Source organism: Aphis gossypii, chromosome 1 (assembly GCF_020184175.1).
Source record: "Aphis gossypii isolate Hap1 chromosome 1, ASM2018417v2, whole genome shotgun sequence".
NCBI lineage: Eukaryota > Metazoa > Arthropoda > Insecta > Hemiptera > Aphididae > Aphis > Aphis gossypii.
In genome coordinates, this window is record NC_065530.1 from 72,163,475 (window position 1) to 72,184,643 (window position 21,169).

Consider the following 21,169-nt stretch of genomic DNA (forward strand, 5'->3'; position numbering starts at 1 on the left):
GTCGTCATCACAATCGTCGCGTGTTGGTGCGAAAACACTTGTCAGCTACTATATATAATATACAATATAAAAGTATGCACATTGCACATGGTGTACCTACGTACAAAAAATATAAAACGCGTTTACGTGAAAGCTTATATTGACGTTCCACGTGATTTTTAGCAAACCCTTTATTATATGTATACCTATAAATCAATCCAAACGACATTATAATGTATAACTATATGAATATGTGTGCGTGTGTGTACTAATGGATATTCCATATTTACAACAGTTTGGAACTATATAATAATAATTATAATAAAAATAAAAATAAAAACGCTACCAAAAACGTAGTAATTCTCAGTAATTCTCGTTCATTTCGTTTATTTAACGTGTTCGCTTGCCCGCGTTTAAAAAATAACATATAAGTAAAAACTATTATAATATTAAATAGATACAAACGGAGTATAACTATAATAATATCTAGTGGCATATACGCGAGTTGTCATATTTTTGCGGAATTGAAATATTACCGGACATCACGAATGAAAAATGGAAAGCAATAACGATTTGTAAATGAAAAAAATAAACGTATACGTTTGCACAGATGTAATTAATTTTGACCCGACTTTGGCCTACGTATTATGTTTCGCGCCCATCCGGAGACACCACCTCCGGTATATTATATGCACCGCCACCACTTCTGCGATTCTGCGCTAATGGATAACGGGAGAAATGCGAATGAAAAGGATTCGGCCAGCGATATTAATACCTGCAGGTTCCCTTCCTCGTGGTAGACGAGGAATTTATTTTTTATTTTTTATTTTTTTATCTCCCGTGACATACTGAAATACCCATATCAAAAAAGTATCAAGTCAAGTGTGTATAAAAATATTAAAACATCTCAAGACAAATAGATTAATATGTTTGTCATAAAAAACAAATTATTTTTATTTATATTTATATTCATAATTTAATAAAATTTAATTTAATAATATTACAGTTAATGTTATGTAAATAAATATAATATAATTCATTAGAATACATTTCAATGGGAGCTATATTGTATAATGTACAATATAGCTCCCATTCAACTGCACACAGTAATAAGATATTTACCTCTTATATTTAAAAAAAATATATATAGAACTGATTATAATATTTAATAGTATTATATGAAATATCTCTAAAAGATTATAAAATATTATTATGATATAGTTATGTTTAGATATACACAAGTCAATGTACCTATATTGCCTATTTGATACGCCGTGCTATAAATTATATTATAGTTTTCACACTGCAATTTTCTGACAACACCATTTATTTTTTATTATAAATATTGTGATACATCATATTATATGAAATAATTAAGATTTAATAAAATATGACAAATTCAATTTTTAAATAATTATAAATATAATAATAATTATACATTTCAAATGCTATTTGATGTGTATTATAACCCATTAAAAACAATAATTATTATAATATTATTTTTTTTTTTTTTTTAATTGCAACAGAATAATAAAAACAATTTGGTTAGTAAAACGTGTGCTGTAATTTATTTTTACAAATTTTTCACATTATTTAGTGTTTCAATTTTATTTTTTGCATATTAACACACTATAGCCACATACAAATTATTGTAAAAGTTGAAAAATGCGCTCTTCAAAAGACTCTTAACATGGAATATCCTATCAAAAAAGTAACTACATAAAACCGAACATTTTTTAATTATATCAACTTCATATTATTTTATTGACATAATAATTAAAATAATACAAAAACACGTTATACAACTATCTGACTACAAATCAGTTTCAGAATACTGAATCTGAATGAAATTGCTAATTCATCGTTTCTTTTATTTTAAGTTAAAAATAAATCTATTTTTATGATTTAATAAAGTATGATATATATTTAATATACCTGATAATTTTTGAAAAGAATTTAATTTATTTTATTTTCATAACTTTTTTTAATCAGAATGAATTTTATTGCATTTAAAAATTCTTTATATTATTATTATTATTATTAAATTATATTGGTTAGCTTTGAATTATAAAGAAATTCAAAATTATTTAGTATACTTCACAGCGGTTTATTATTAAGAAACTATACAAAGTGAACCAACATTCCTATAAGTTTTCAACAGAAAACGTTTTGTAGTAAAGCTGTTTTGAAACTTACTTAATTTGAATTATCTTCTACAATAATAAAATCAGTCTCGTCTTTATGGCAATGAATGTTTATTTTTCGACAAAATCATATATTATATTTATCTAACACTTGCTAGTTTCAGATGATATCATAATACAATATAACTTTATGTATTTATATGGGGGCAGTAACAAACGGTTCTGTCTAACGTAGCTTGTAACTGTATATATTTTGTATATTATAAACCATATTTATAATATTATCTGAATGAATTTAAAGTAGTATAAAAAATAAATAATCTATACCACAATGGCGTAATACTGCCTAACAATAATAAAGAAAAATAGACTTGGATTCGTTATTGATTTGTCGTCAAGGGATGAAATAAGACTTATCCACTGTATAATCTCTTAAACAATTCCCTATTTTTACGAATGTCGCCGGTTTTCACCAAGAATGAACTTTCCGTTTTGTGCCAAATTAGAAAAAAAGCTGTTCTCTTTTAAACCAGTTATAAATTATAAAATTATAAAATTTGAGAACCATTACGTAATGATTTAATAATATGATATTGATTATCGTTATGTACTATTTTTTTCAAGTTATTATATAAGTACAATAATATTATAAAGACATTATTGTATCGACAAAATAAGTCAACAAATATAATTTTATCTTATACTTAAATTAGTGATTACTTAAACAAAAATAATTTATTTCATAGAAATAAAATGTTTTTCCAAAAGATTAATTTTGTTCATATAATTTTTCCTGGGTCATTTTTTTTAATAATTTGAATAATATCTTTATTATATTATTGTACTTATGTAATAACTTGAAAAAATCATGCGTAATGCTTTAAATAGTTTTAGGTGTACAATTATTATTTAACAGTATACTATGTACCTATATTAAAGTTATTAAAAGTATAAATTACTTTATACTTAGGATGTTTTACCGCAAACAATTTTTGTAATTTCAAAACATTAATCGTATAAATATAAACATGAATCATTCTACTTTAAAATAAACTATTAAGATAGGTACTTAATTAAATTTTCACTTGTTTTGTAAACTCATTTCAAGCTAAAATAATTGTATAAAATATTGTTTATAAAAATTAAATATAATTAATATTTTAGATTTTTCCTGCCATTAAACAATAAACATATTTATTATTACTTGAAAATGATTATATATCATTTTTTATTGCACAATAGGTAATATTTACGATACATAGTACAAAATACTTAAACATTTATAGAACCGGTAGTGTGGTTAATTTGATGTGTTTACCTAATCTATGTTTATTATTATCTAAATATTGTTTAAAATAAATTAAACTTTCCCCCACCTCCAACAATTTTACTAAATCTCCGCCTATGACCAATGACCACGCATTATAATCTCATGCTGCGTCTGTGGTGATGGAGCAGCAGATGATAATATTTTGACGTATATACTGCGATATGATTATATAATATGACATTATGATCACGATATTAATATTATATATGCATCATCGTCAAACGTTTCCGGTGCTCTTTGGGTGGATATGTTTATGCAAATTTATGCAATGATGATTTCGTTGAACTGCCGACTTCGCTCTTTCAACCGTTAAAATAATATAATAATATAGTGTACCAGCCTGAAATGTGGGTGACAAATTTTCTGAGGATGTCGACGGTGGACGGTGATCTACTCATTCCAGGCTGATGTTTTATCGCAGCGAGGTTGGAACGCGTGTCAGACTTTGTTAAATTCCATACTGGTGAACTCTTGACATTTTTAGCCATTTGTCACAATATATATATAAATAAATGAAAATAGTGAAGGAAAAAACTTGTTACACATCCTTTCCGCTAACGAGACAACTTAATGTTCTATTAACGCAGTATACAAACAAACATTTTTGTATAAATAAAACTTCAAATGTCGATCAAAATTCACAGATAATAATTATTAAACAAAAAATAAATGTTAAATATCAATAACCAATAATAATATTTATATGAATTTGAACATTTATTTGAAACTACCATTAATATAATAGTATGAAGTTCTGTATTTTATTTATATTTTTAGCACAATTTTATATAGGAAATCATTTATACAAATAACAGGTTGCAAACTTGCAACAATCAAATTTACATTCCTTTCAAACATTTTTGTCACCAATTTGCACTGATTTTATAAATGTTTTTAACTAGAAATATATTTATGTGTAGAGCAATATAAGGGACCAGAATTCCATTGGAATAGTTTTTGATTTTACGATTAAACCAAATCATGCAAACTACAAAAGTTTAACATGGTAATTAAATGCTAAATATTTACCTAACAAATAACAAAATTAGAAAATTACGATATTTTCTAATTTCGGGGAATTCGGCGTAAACGCGAGGGCCGTTACTCGTTTGTTTATAGTGTTTGTATGTGGTACTTTTAATATTTAACAGGATGCACACGTATAGATACATACCTACATAATAATATTATTGCATTAAAGTCGACAATTTTTATTTTTCAATGATGCAGCACGCGAATAGCCTGTAATCAAACACAATGATAAACGGTGAAAATCACGTTTAAGTTAACCTAACCACCGTTAAAGTAAACCGCCATTATGATTTTCAATCAGCATTTTGTGACAACAACTTGCAAACAAACACGATCAAAAATAAACTAGGTTTTAATATAATCACCCATAAAGTGTTTACTTAAAAACTCATTATGCGCAAAAATCAGAACCACACGGGTTTGTTTATTTTAAAATTTCGTGCCGATATCGACCGAATTATTATATTCGTGTAGTAATAATGCAACGTTCATATCGTCTGATGTGTGCGCATGCACATCAAAATATGAATCAAAATCGTCTACGTGACGAGTTTTTCTAATAATTACATGCTTATTGGTATGTGCATATAAAGTGTATATGTTATATTTCGATTCATACATTTGTATTAACGTCCTGAAGATATTAATATTTTTTTTCAGAGACACGTTACTTTAACGAGATTACTGATTAGGTGTTAGATCATCATTTTCATAGCATGAAATCTAATGAATTATTTTTCCATTACAGGTTCATGGTCGTATTGGTGTGCCTGATATTCAGTGTGCTATCAACGATCGACGAGTATTCCGGGTTTGCGAACGAAACTCTATTTTGGATGGTACGTATTTGAATATTTTATCTTTTATTTTAGAACCCGATAATAATTAATATAAATCAGATTTTACAATGTTGATACAACTGAAATTGTTCTGCTTGATAATGTATCAGAAAATATATATTTCTATAATGTGTGAGTAATTTATTGTTTGTTTTCCACACGCAACCGCATGATACGTGTTGTGAATATTATTATTAGGTAGAGTAAAACTTCTCGATTTAGCGAATAACGCTTAGGCGATAACACATAATACAATATAAATAATATACAACATTTGCCATCCGTTTCTAACGAAATTCATAGTAGAACAAAAAACTAGAGCACAGACCATGTAATATTATTTACATACATTGTTTATGGTTAGATAAGATATATGTATGTATGCGTATAAAGAAATTGAATCCTATTAAACCTGACTGTAAAAAAAAAAAATGTTAAACACCACCAACAGCCACGTAATTTCATTACCTCTCAAAACATTTTAGTTGAAAATCGATTGTCTGTAGGGTCATTCGGATATTTATTTCATACAAAAAGATAAAATATTTCGAAATATTTAAAAACCATTTAAATTATTTCACATTAATTTTTCTTTGGAAATCACTTTAGAATAATTGACGTGGATGATTTTTTTTTTAATTATTATTATTTCTAATTATAGTCTTATAAACTTCGAAAAATAGTTTGACTGTATAGCAAATTTTCATTTGGATTTCAGCAGTCTGCATAATATATGATGAATTTTTAAATTTAATATTTTTTTTGCTTTAATTGTAAATAGTTAGTAGATACCTTATATATAATAAACACAGTATTCTGTCAATTGTTTTCAACCGGCACTTTATTTTTTTTACGCCGTAATTAAAAATTTTGCACTTTAGTATTCATTAATGTTTCAAAAGTATATATATATATTATAAGCACATACTCACATACGTGCGCTCATTGTCCTTTGAATCAAAATTAACAATATATAAGACTGAAAGAATATGTAAATTGCGTCTGATAATGAAATGTTTCCAGTTCAATATATATTATTTACATATTTGTGATCTATCGAATAGAGCTGTTTTGCAATTATATTTAGTTTTTCCTTATTCACTAAAAGAAAATTAATTTTTCCACATATTTTTACAACAATTTCATATCATATAATATATTGTATATAAAATATGTGTATGTATTGAATGTCATCAATTCCCTATAGAATATAAAATCTGCCAACTGTACGAAAATGGCCGCAAAAGTCGCGGACGACGTGTCTCAGGGGTTATATTAAAGACGCAAAAAGTCCCAATACCTTCCTAACCTAAGTAATAATAAAGGTACTGGTCTACCAGAGAGTCATCTCAAGATGAAATTAAATTACTGACATTTTATTCTTCGTTTTATTTTCCAATGAAAGTCTTTTGATAATTATTTATAGCAATTTGGGTATTAGGTTTATGATTTTTCAATTTTTGATATAAACATATAATTACTAATATGATTTGAAATAGAAAAAAAAGCTTATGAAAGATAATAAAACGGTTTACATGTAAATCATAATTTTTATTTATTATATTACTTTATATTATACATTTTATAATTCATTTTATTTTAAATAACCAAAATGGTCTGGTCATTGTTCAAAAATAATATTATGTCATATTATTTTATTGTATTGTTGACAAGTTTAATTTTGTTCCAATATTTTATTTTAAAATCCATTTTTATTAAATATCTTCTAATACTGGTTATTGACATCTGTCTAAAATGACTAGCATAATACGTTTTAATGTATTTTTATTAAAAAAAAAAGAATGGCAGCACATAGGTGACATTTATTGAAAACACCATACTTTTCAGAAGTATTCAAATTTCAATATTCTAATTTTAAAATTTCTCACAACTCTGCAGTTAATCCGATTGAAGTGTTTAAAATTCATTGATCAATATCATTTCAACTTTTTTTTATTGTTAATGTCTTCGATTTTTAAGTTTTTCTTTAAATATTAATATAAGATATATTTTTATATTCTTTAGTACCTAATATTAAATTTTATGGTGCTCCACAAATGATCACAAGTTTTTAGTTTATTAAATGATCCAAAATGTTGTACGAGAGAAAAGTTAAAAAGATAATTTTTAACAACCCCTTAAGAGAATAAAATTTTCAATTTCATCATTTTATTTTATTTTCATTTAAATATGAATAAAAAAAACCAGCCAATTATTAGTTTATTACTCAAGATGAACGGATTACTGACATAAACCAACTGTAAATAAAAATCGTTTTCTCGGTCTTACAATAAATTATTTAAAAAGTACTAAAACCGAACCATAATTATTTATAGCATACATTTGTTAATTGTATAATGTCGTTAATTACACTAAGCCTTATGTATTTGACCGAAATCTCAAACAAAGCAAACAGTCCACTGACAAAACTATTTATTATTTTAAAATTAATTTATGGTGTCTGAAGTTTTTAAATAATACATATTTTCGGTTTTTTTGTAATAGATGTATGAACAACTTATGAGGAACTTAACTTGTATTAAATTTTCAAATTTAGTAACGAAGTTAAAAAATATATAATCAACAACATACTCGTACATTGAAAAAAAAAACGGTAATATTATATCTTTCTTAATAAATATAATAACATATATCTATGCGTGTAATTAAATTTCCAAATACAAAATTTTAATAAAAACAAACAACATTTGCTTTATTTAATATTATAATAAATTATTTTATAATTTGTATGCCGAGTATTTATTAATATTTCATTTAATAGTTATAGAAACTGATTTACTTTGAAATACATTTTTAATACTAAACAAAAATGTACATACTACATAGTGATTTTCCTATGAATTTCTTTTAAGACTTCTTAACGTTCCATATAATTTATTATTTATATTTTCAAAAATATTCATAGAGAGATAAAACATATTTGAAATATTATTCAAAACATATACATCGCATTTTGTCTTATTTATATTTTAGGATTTACATTTTTTGACCATGGAATACATTTTAATAAAATATATAGTCAAACATAACTGAGATTTTTGAGAACCTAAACATTTAATTTTTTAGACCCTATTTATAATATATTAAATATAATATGCAATATACAATTAAATATATATAATTGACTAATATACCAGAACTGTACTGTAACATAATGCGTCCACTTTGACCATATTTTTTTGTCTTACAGTGATTGATTTTTAGTTTATTTTCTAATACGTGTTGTAAGAATTTCTTGCAAGAAAAAAATACCATTTTCCTGGTAGATAATTATTTATGTTATAATATCTAAATTCTATAAGCTCCCACCGCTGCACAAGTCACGTATGATATGTTGTATCAATATTGTATGTAAATGTCAATTATGTTATATTAATTTGCCTAAGCGTATCATTTTAGGCCAAATATACTACGATTCTATATAGTAGAGGTGGCCAACATTAACGTGTTATCGAGCCACATGGAATAACACAATTATGCCAAGAGCCAAAATAATTATAAATACATTTTATATAATTTGATAAATTTTAATAAACACTTATCAAAAAATTAAAATGTATAACATTAGTAAGTAAATTTTCATTTTATAAATAAGACGCGAGCTACATCTGATTATGACGAGAGCCGCAATTTGGCCATCCCCGATATATAGGTTCGTTTTATCAAAATTAATTTAATGAAAAAGTCGAATGTCAACTAAATTTTAAATTGATGATCCATCAAATAAATAATATGTAAAACAACAATAACTATATTATTAGTTGATTTAAAAATAATTCAATTTTATTTCGTTTTCTCAATTAAATTCCTTTATAATAAACTAACTTTTATTATTCTCTCAATATATTTAAAAAAAATAGTAAAATTTGTTATTTCGTTATTTTAAATGTATACATATTTTAATTAATGATAATTGTACGGAATTGTATAAATATATAAATAGATACATACATGTACAAGTATGTACTATATTTATGATATATATATTTAATGCCTAGTCAAATAAAACGATACAATTTTTTTTTTAAACACTAGTATAACTAGAATACATGTGTACATTTATACTTGACGGATCTTCCTGAGAAAAAAATGAACAACATTGTATGTCATAAAAGTAAAAAAATATATAAAAGGTTATGTCGTTTCAACATGACAGACGCAGGAAAGGGCGTTTCTGAAGACTTTATGATTGCTTTTTTTTAGACGCAATTAAGTTATACCGGTGAATTGGTTTTTAACTTTGGCTTCTAAAAAACTTAGATTCCGTTTTATGTCATGTCATAGACTTTTAAAAGCTCTTTTCACTGTCATACATTCAAAGTAACTTAGCAAAACAGTTGTGGCAGGCTTGGGGCGTTGGTAACGTTTTAAATTACTACTATGTTATTTAGCATGTCATTATATAATTTATAAAAACAAATTCAATTGTCTATTATACTAGCTAATGCTGCGCATAATATTCATCATACAATCAACAGATTGAATCTGTTAAAATGTGATGACATTTAACATGAACATATACTTCATCAATATTACATTCTTTTAAAACTCTTAGTCCATATATAAAATAGAATGTTTTTTAAGTTCATGAAACTTTATTCTTTAAATATTTCAGACAAATTAGATAAATATAATACTAACATAGTTAAATACAATTATAACTATCTGGGTGTATTTTTTAAGTCGTATAGGTAATAGGTACATAAATTCCACACATCTGTAACAGTGTAACAGTGTAGCTGACATAAACAGTCACTTATATAAATATAAATAAATATAATATACTATAAAGAGTAAATATGTTTACTTGGATTAGATTATACTACCTATGGTTATATAAAATATAATAATATAATATAATGTAGGTACCTACCGCTATTAAGTATATTATATTTCTAACACTGAAATTTCTGAGTTAAAATGTGTAACGACCATTTTGTATACTGATATATTAAACATAATCAAAAAAACATTTTTTAAACACTATTAAAGGTATTGAAAATGATAATAAATAAAATTATTGTAACGTTGTTTATAGTTTATTGTATGTAAGACATAGCACGTAGGCAATAACTAAAATACTACGTTTCTAGATTTTTCCATTCGTATAAAATGTCTATTAAGGCATTAAGATACATTACAGTGCAAAATTACTTTTCTCTGGAGATATATATATATACCTACCATCATAAAGAAAATACATTGTGTTATTCCCAGTTCTCATATAAGTGATTTATTTGTGTTATTGCTGTGCACTTTTGAGAGCTTTTATGCGCCACTTAGAACCGTTTGTACACACCATGCATTTCAAATCACTCGAGAATAATTATTGGATTTTTTTGTATAAAATACAATTTTTTTGTTCAGCGAGTTGGATTCATGAGTATGCTTCTAAAATATTTTATTCCAAATCGATTACCACCGAATTATGAATATTTACATAGCATAATATAATAAGTAGAGCTAGTTTGTGTACATTTTTTTTACGATTTTACAGAATATATTTTTTATTTTTTTATTATGATTCTTGTTTACTCTAAGAATGATTTGAATTTTTATTTAATATGTCAAGCATTCAAACAAATTAAAATAGAAATATAATAGGTAACGAAAGCTATTTAGATAAATGTAGTACGCTTGCGCTCTTTAAAGTTCATAACAATTTATTCCAAGTCTTATAACAACTGTTAATAAATATAAACGGATCGAGACAGAAAAAGAACAATTCATCAACAGTACCTCAGTATTTTTATTTATATTTTTTTTTTTTTTTTACTTAATAAATCTCTGGGTAATTTAGTTTAAGACAACGGAGGATATTATTTTCAGGAATTGTTAGATTAGCTTAGATTGGAATTTTTAAATGGGGCTTTGTGACTCCATCATTTACAGTAGATAAATATAATTATATTATAGAGATGGTTGTGAAACGTTGGTTCTTCACTAGATTTGGGCTAATAAACATTTTAAGATGTTTTTGCAGAAGGCAAAGGCGAATATAAATTAATAATATTAACTTTCTTTCGATTTAGTTTGGTATAGTTGATCTTTTTTTAAATGTCACACCTATAAAATACTTTAGTGATGGGTTCGAGTATATAAAGTTCTTATTTAGTCAAAGAGATGGAAAAAAGCTGCAATTGAGCATGAAATTCAATTGAATGCGTTTTAGTCTGATTCGTTGTAATCTTCCAGTTTTAACTCAAGCAGCCGTTTAGTTTAAATGCGACTGAATTTATTTAGCAGATCTACAAGCAACACTTCTAAAACGGTTTGAAGTCATAATCGACGCGTCTTAATAACTAATAAGCATTGCTGACGTGGATGTATATAACTAGCTAATAGATAAGAAACATATATCGTTTATGATTAAAAATTACAGCAATAGCTGTACCATTACAATACGGATAGAAAAAAGGCTAAACGATAGTACATGATAGAAGTCTAAATATTCAAATATTTTCAAAATCGTGCCCAATAAGATTCGTCGAGTTTTTAAATAGAAATATATACTAAGGTCAAGCAAATCGCCTGTTCTTACTAAGCGCTGTATATGCGATAATATTATACGCACTGACTTACGAATAGGAGTTGAAGAAAAAACCCGTGAGAAATTGTAACATCTGTCAGAAGGGTTTTCGGACAGTTTGTATGCATCTACCTTTATACTGGTTAAATCACCTAAAGTGATCATTTCCGTTTTATCGTTTTATTATGCATTTATTCGCATTTTTATGTTTGCATTCACAAAAACTATCTTAGTTATAAGTACTTTACTAAATATTACTTGTATTTTATGTTCTATATACAACCACGGTCTCTATATTTTTTTAAGTGTATTTTTGTAGAATACTTATCAAGCATTATAGTTACAATAAAACTCAGTTACATCACTCGTTTGGATTTCGGTTTAGGCTAGGTTGAAATATTAAAAACAAACAATCTATTTTTACTATTTATACATGTTTAAAAAATTCCGGAATTTAAAATTCGAATAAATGCACGATTAAAGGACGAAATAGAAAGTGAACATTGTCGTTGAATTGCCCGGTTTGTATACATACATATATGTGTGTGTGTGTGTGCGATGACATTATGCGTATGGAAAAACTCTATAGGTGCGCTGGTAAAAGCAGGATCGCGTTAGCTTTCGTATGCAGAGATCATGCATGAACCACCCGTGCATATACTCGCACACAAAACCACATTGCAAATTATGCGAACTATACACTAGTGAAGGCAAGTTTTTTTTTCAGTTTTGATTTATGAACGTAGATATTTCCTCACATTTTTCATGTGTGTTTTTTTATTTTTCGTTCTTTTTAAAGTGAGTATAAAAGTCTTGAAGAGATAATGTACGACCGGCGAATACCTAGAACCGTGTCGTTGCTCCACGGCCGTCTTCAAGTAATATTATGAATAATGATAATCTTTCAGTATACATGTCTCTTTCTCTTTCACACACACACACACACACACACACACACACACATATATCATACATATGCAAACGTTTGCAACGCTTTGTCGTCTCGTACATAAACACGTGAATGGGTTTCATGAAATAAAATAAAACGAACACCAAGATTATCGAAATAATCCAATTGCACCTCCCAATAACGAGCGAGTTGTGTACGTATACGTATTATCACTTTACCATTTCAATATTCATGTTTATTAATTATCGTTTATTTTCATGGAAATAGTACGTGTGAAGGTCACGTTTAAATAATTATACGCGCAACGCTGATACATACATTTTTAACATATTATGCAAAAAATTTAATGTAAAATATATGTACCTATTTCTTTTAATTTTAAACACGCGCAATCTAAATTCTGCTTCGAGTACAAGATTCATTTATTCATATTGAACAACGTTGGGTAAGTACGTATAACGACTTGTGAAAATTCAAAATAAGTGTAATATGTCTCGCACACATTAACCTCGCCACTGCATAATCTACTGCACGCCGCACGGGGCTCCAATGATATTATATTATATTATACGTTTATCGTGCGTGGTGAATATCATTTATAGGTCATACGTAAAGATCATTGCGTACACGATTTAAAAAAAAAATAGATTATTTAAATTTTTTTGAAGTCCGATTTATTCAACATATTATACGAATAAACGAATATAAACATATAATGATGAATGCGTGGTAAATTAATTATCAATGTAGAAAACGTATCCGACTTAATGTACTTTAAATACCTATAGTCAATGTTCAATACCGTAGTAAGTGGAAGGCAATTAATGAATAAAATAATTATTCATATCACCGCTTGTTGGTACTACATAGTGTCATAGTATAAAGTATGTTATAGTATCATTGAGCTCAGCTAATATAGATCTAAAAAAATATATATTTTAACTCCTCCACTTAAATATTCTTTCCGGTGTTTTCACTATCGGTATTGTAAAATCTTCAACATTTATTAGAAAAGTTAAATATAAACCATATTCTATATCGATATATTATCCATAAGTTTACCATAAACACAAAAATAGAACAAAAATAATTTGACCATCTCAGTTTTTAATGTTGAACCATATAATAGTAGCATAATTGGTTAAACAATACCATTATTTAAATTTTATAATAGCTAAATATGAATTACATTTAAAAAGAACTATATTTTTAAAAGTATCTTGTAACTTAATATTCTTAACAGCGTTGAGACTTATTTAGTACACATATGAACACATATAATTTAAGCAATTCCTATATTAAATATCAGATGTCAGATTGTGATATCAGATTGTGTTCACAAAAGGTAAATCGTTCGCAACAAATTTTACAAATTTGAACGTATTTTCGTTGCATTTGTCAATTTTATTTTTTTAACCTATGAAGATAATTGTATTATAATAAAAATATCAACCAACTGAACATAGCTGTGAATGAATATTTCAAATATAAAAATAATTATTAGTAAATATTCGAATAAAAAATAAGATAAAATGAAAATTTTAAGTAATAAATATTTCATATGGATATGTTTTTTGAAAAAAAAAAGTGTGTTTATAAATTATAATGAATAAGGTTCTACTGCGGTGATCTGAAATGCACTCGTTTTGAAAACGATTTTGCGTAGTACTTTTCGCTCAATTATGTATACACGAATTGTTATTCGTGTATAATATTATAAAAAGGTGAACCAAACCACTGTATTATACTTGTGGAAATATTCATATTTGATGATATAACATTTGTATGCAAATTATTTTGTTTTCACAAATAATTATTTTTTTTCAAATTCCACAAAACAGAATCATATTATGAACATTTATTATAGAAACGTTCGCTTGCAATAATGATAAGAATATAAGATACGAGATATTTACACAAAATTCAATTTATTTATATTACTACACATTTTATTATTAAATATCTCTCAAAAACTTTGCCAGAATATTTTTATAGGAAAAATAATAATTTTGATTTTTACCACCCAGTTATAACATTTGAATTTAGACCTTTGTAATTAATCAAATATTTGAAACATTTACGTATGTCTTTTGAAAATTTTAGATTATAATATTAATGTTCCAAAGATAATTTATTGTTAGTTTATATATATATATATATATATATGTGGTTAACCTATAATTCATATGAATAATATGATTTCTTTTTGACAATCGATTCTCAAAAAAGAATTTTTATATTCCTACTTCATATATATGAATGAAATTAATTGTAACTGTATTTGTCTGTAATTTGTTATATCTTAAAATTAAAAAAAAATGTAAACAAGTGGGTACCGATCTGCTGTATATTAGGTGTAGAATTAGTCACAATTATGGCTATGTAAAATTTGAATTCAATAATGTATAGTATTCTATTATATACGAAGAACGAATATGACCGAAGACAATCTATCGGTCTTTATCACTAAGTATATTTCATATTCGTGATATATTTTTTTGATATACACAGTTCTTAAAAACATTTATTTTAGTTTTAATAAGTTAAAAAGTTTAAATAACTTAGCTTCTAGTATAAACTATGCTAGCTTAATGACTTTTATATAAAATACATAAGATATTATGACAATTTGTATTATATTATTACTTATTAGTAGGGTTCGGATTTTAAAGCATTTGCTTCTTTTTTTTGTATATGAAATCGAAATCTAATTTTTAAATATAAATTCGTTTCACGTCATTCTGATTCCAAATAAACCAATTTATTTTGGCTTTTTTTTATGTAAATGTTTTTTTTGGGAATTTCAGCTGTAGAATTTTCATATGTTTATTATGCGACTATAGTAATAATAAAAATTTAAATTAATAAGATACGTAAAAACCCAGAATGCGTTATAGGTATTGGATTATTATTGCTTTCGTTATCGGATTGTTTATTATACGTATTAAACGTATAAATTATCGATCTATATATTATAGCAAGCAGTATCATACGGTCAGTATGCCTATAACATCGATATAGACCATTTCAAAATATATGCACCGATCACTTCAGTGGGTTTAGAGAGTCGTTTTCTATGTATACAAATTTTCCGTCGGACAATATAGGAGTCAGTTTTAATTCTACAAATCTAAAGAAATACATGGTAATTAATTCTTTTTTTTTTAATCTAAATTCTTTTTTTAATTTTTTTTATTCATTTTTATAGCTAGTTCGTGTTTTGAATTTTTGATCATGTTTTTTTTTCATTTTGATAAAATCCATGTGCTTTTTAGTTGCTTTTTAGGCTTTAAAATCCGAGCTCTACTTATTAATTATTAATTATGATAATAACATACTTTTTTACCATATTTATATAAATATATAAAACTCTTAACTCTAATATAATCGTTTTATAAATACCGTAAAATGGTAAAAATAAACGTATAGTATAAATAGATAAAATATTAAAATAAATCTAAAAAGGTTATTGCGTATAATTAGATTCATAACAATAAAATATGTGAAAAAAATTGTGTAGTTCCCACGAATGTATAAAAACAAATTATTGACTTCGATATTTATTGTTTAAATAAATAATTTCATCCAAATTTGAACTTCATATGTCTATAAAAAATAACTGTTTCCAACATATTTTTTTATAATTGATAATTTCAATATAAAATACTTATAGGAAATCTTGTATTAAAATTTAAAAACTTAAGGATATAAAACGAAAAGTTTTTATAAATTTTCACCTACAAAACACTTAATAATGTTTTACGATTTTGTCAACATTTCAACTTCAAACGCTTATAATTTTTTTTGTACAAATATAATAACAACTAATGTGGTTCTTGTATTAAATTTTAAAGAATTTTAACCCAACAAATAGATTTTTTACCAACAATTTACTATAGAAAATAATTTTAAAAAAATTTTCTACCATTTTTATCCTCTTTACTTTACTCTGCCCCACCTCCCTCTCAAAAAAAAAAAAATACCAACTATATCCAATTTACTACCAGAAACCTCTCTCCCACTTTTACAAACGAAGCATTTTTACTTCTCCAAAGAGTGTTTACAGCCACAAAAAAACACACATTATTGTAAAATCAATACATTCATCGCTCCACTCAGAATCTAAAAAGAAAAACTTGCAGAGGCTTAGGGCATATAAGCTTTGAATTTATTTTAAAACTTATATTTTGACCATATTTATAAATAATTTTGTATGTTTAGTGAATAATAAATTATAAGAATATATATGTTATTGGAATGTTAACAATTATGGCAATGATGACAATTCCTTGTACGAAAAATAAAATATATAATTGATTAGAAATTGTTCTAATTTATATCATTTATTAGGCAATGCTATCTTGCATTGAAAATCCGGTATCGGCTATACAGTCACATACAGATATATTTAACTACAGGAATAATGTCAGCATAGCTATTGCATAATATATTTATTATTTATTGTAATATTTATGTATTGTATATTAAATGCTAGTAGTTATTATCTTTAACACATACTTTTAAATTAATTGAAATAAAATTTAAATATTGGTATTGGTCAATCATTTTATGAGGCAAATGTATTTTAAAACCTACAAAATAAGACGAGAAAGCTAAAAAAACAAACCATGTACTAACGACTTAGAATTTGGAAAAAAATAATTTAATAATTTAAACATTTCAAAATAACTATAAATAAATATTTGGTTAATCGATCAACCGATCATCGAAAACAAAAAAGGTACCTAATGCGTATAAAAATCCAGACAAAATCTTGAAAAACAAGCTCAAAAATTGTTTAAAATATCGAAAAGAAAATATGATGTACTTATTGTGGAAACTGGTATACACGCGAGCTAGAATTTGTAATAGTAAATATCACTAGGTATGCAAAAATAAAAATTATTGTTATTGAAATTCATAAAAAAAAAAAAAAAAAAATGGTTCAAATGTATTATTTATTCTGGTAATTATACAAAAAGAATGTAATACTTGAAATTCTTAAATTTAATTTAAATATTAAAAAAAAAAAATAAACTTACTGGTTTTTATAAGATATTTTAATAATTTTTTTACTTTTTCTAAATATTTAATATTACTGCGTTATGTGTATCATGCCTGATATCGTTAGGAAATTACATTATTCGCTTCCTTTATTTGGAATTTTCAACATTTCCGGTAACATTGAAATCAAATTAAATTGTAAATAATTTGTAAGTAGCCGAACTAAAAATTACTATTAGTTTATAAATGATAAAAACTTTTATTTAATGTGATATTCAGATTTATAAAATCGTTAAACTACCTAAATTAAATTAAAATATTTTAATCATGACACATATTTACAAATTTTGTAGTGCCTACCGTTTTTGACATTTTCTAGAGTATGTCATTACGTCATAACATAATATGTTCTTCAATAATTTTTTGAAATTGAGTTTTTAGAAATATATGTATGTAACATTTATCCCTAATTAGGGAAGTCTTAGAAAAACGTATACATCCTTCCAAATTAGTCCGTTTTTTCCTGTATACTGTTGAACGTGATTAAAAGGTCCACGTTAAGAACACTCATACTTATAATAGTGGTAAATCATGACAAACACATAGTTTACGTGTCTTCTTATGACTTAATAGTTTTGTAGCCTACCGATCATGATATATTATATTCATTTTAACATATCATTTTCGTTATTATTAGTAGTAGTATCTATAAGTTATATAAAAATAACGATAAATACAAAAAATCTGAACGACCCCGTGGCACTTGGTTCTTAGTAGGTACCATAAAAATATCGTTATAAGTTATCGATGTACTTTATAAATTCATATTATATACAACATATATACATAAATATATATAAATATATGATTCATATAGTTGATACCATTAAAGACTGCTAACCTCAAAATACATTTATTTTACTTAGATGTATACTTAGTATTGATGTATTAAATATTTAATAATGTAACGTCATATAAAATCATTATAGGTAGCTATCTACTATCTACTACTTACATTTTTTGATATAAACATTTTTGTATATACCCTACTGTCATTTACATTATTACATTTTTTACACCTCAATTTGAATTTTATACTTTGATAGTATATATTATATATTATATATGTTCTACCTCTTGTAATTCATCTGGAATATTAAGAACAATTTTTTTTTTTTTTTTATTTTAAATAAAATCGCTGTAAAATATTTTTATAATTTATAAATTAAAAAATATTGAAAGATCAAACAATTTTCAATTAAATGTAAGACTTGTATCAGTCATTAGCATATATACATTTTATAGATTTAGTTTTACGTACCAGTTGGGTTTTTTTAAAAAAAAAGGAATATACATAACATAACGTTCTACCTCCGATGTTAGATATCCAACAAACAATTCAAAAACTTTATATTTTAATAATTTAATATAATAATAATAATATACCCAACACATGAAAATATGTATATCGTTGGTAGTAAATATATATAATGGAATGTGGCCTTTAATGTTATTCATATGGCCTAGAAATTGGTTTACGGTTCACTGACGTTTTAAAGAAGCCTTTCGTGCAGGTACTAGCATTTTGATGATCATATGCTGACAATAATAGCACAATAATATAATATACAAACTGCTCACAAATAATTTAGTAACGACACACAATCCTTAAAATATTGTATATACAGAATACACACGTCATACCCATTATACACATATCACCACACTTATTACAAATGTTTTTTTTTTTTAATATAACACTTAAATTTAAAAGAAATATATTTAAATATAGTTTCCAATAAGTATTAAAATACATTGTAATGAGAGATCTTTTGAACCGGATTTTTTTAGCAAACTTTTTTTCTTTTATAAATGAATATTTTTAAACAATGAATAAATAGTTTTGTAATGAAAAAAGTTAAAGTCAAATACACAAATAAAACATGAAGTGTACTTAGGAAATTTTTGTTGGTATTTTAAAATGTATTTTATTATTTATTAGATATGTTTTTCTAGATTATATATTTGCTCTAAATGTGTATAAGATTATATCGAGTATATACACTTACGTGTAAGTCAGCGTTTAAATATCTACACAAAAAGATATGATAATTTTTTTTTTAACTTTAAGAAGGAAATACATTAAATTATATTTATTTTGTACTTTGTATAATATGTAGGTTTAATATCAAACGTACGTAATTCCATTATTATATTGTTTTAAAGTTCTGCAGCTAAGATAGCTAGTATATTATGACAAAATTATATACAAAACAATATTATGTTTTTTCCAAAACTCAATTATCTAAAAAAACTGCAATATAAAAATATTTTATAATCGTAGCCTAAAGATAATTAATATTTTACAGTACATACAACATAATCGATTGATGAGTTTAAAATGTGCGTACTAAATGCAATATTATTGAAATGTAAAAAAAAATAAATATATTATTCACAACTTGTATTTCTACATGCCGCTAGACGGTCGATATCTCGATTGACGTTTATAATTGTGTTATATTTTATAATTATGTATGGAATGCATAACAGTGAACCTATAACCATGAGAAAAAACTGTTAAGCCATCATACATGTACTAAAATAATTTTCGAAAATAACCATTATTAAAAACTTATGGAACTTGCAACAAAAATCAAATATAGGATATTTTATAATAATTTGTTCCGAGGTAAATTATTTGTGTACTTATTATATTGATGCAATATATATACTTGAATGAGACAACTACAGGTTTTAGATTTCACATATTATATAATTATTGTAGCGATACCAACAGCTATATCGTATACTTTGGCGATATAAGACAGGCCTCGAATGAGGTACAGCAACATAGGCGATTGACTGAATTCATAAAAAAAAACACTGTTCGCTCGTTCATTTTGATCGTTCAAACATTCGTGGCAGTTTACAGAGCTTAAAAATGTTAGATTACAACTATAATTATTATTATACTGTTCTAATATATTATGGAAATCTAATATTATGGTTTGAGAAATAGATTTCATAGTATAAAAATTAAAAATAAGTATATCAAACAACAGTAATAATTAATTAGAAAACGCGTTCACGTTTTTATTTATTATATAAAAATAAAATTTAAAACAGCATATAATCAAAATGGTATTACCCTGATGTAATCTATTGTTGTAGTTTCTACAACGCAATGTCTGAACACAGTACTCGTATTTTAACTACACTGTTTTACCTTAGTGTGCAAAACTTAAAAACCCACATTATAGAAAAATATATGATTTTTCTTATTGTATTTAGCTGTATTTAGCTTATTGTAGTAAAAAACTATTTAATATAACAGTTTTAAAATTTTTAACAGATTCAACATCAATTATGTTGAACAGT

At 25.2% G+C, this 21,169-nt stretch overlaps 1 protein-coding gene across 7 annotated transcripts in view; it reads left to right on the forward strand.

Moving 5' to 3' along the window:
• Window positions 1-21,169, forward strand: part of LOC114127183 (potassium voltage-gated channel subfamily KQT member 1) — a 249,323-nt gene that overhangs the window by 203,258 nt on the left and 24,896 nt on the right. For all 7 annotated transcript variants that reach the window (XM_027991354.2, XM_027991355.2, XM_050201410.1 and 4 more), the window contains one exon: window positions 5,234-5,324. In XM_027991354.2, the coding sequence (XP_027847155.1) occupies window positions 5,234-5,324 (91 nt within the window). The remainder of the gene's footprint in view (window positions 1-5,233; window positions 5,325-21,169) is intronic.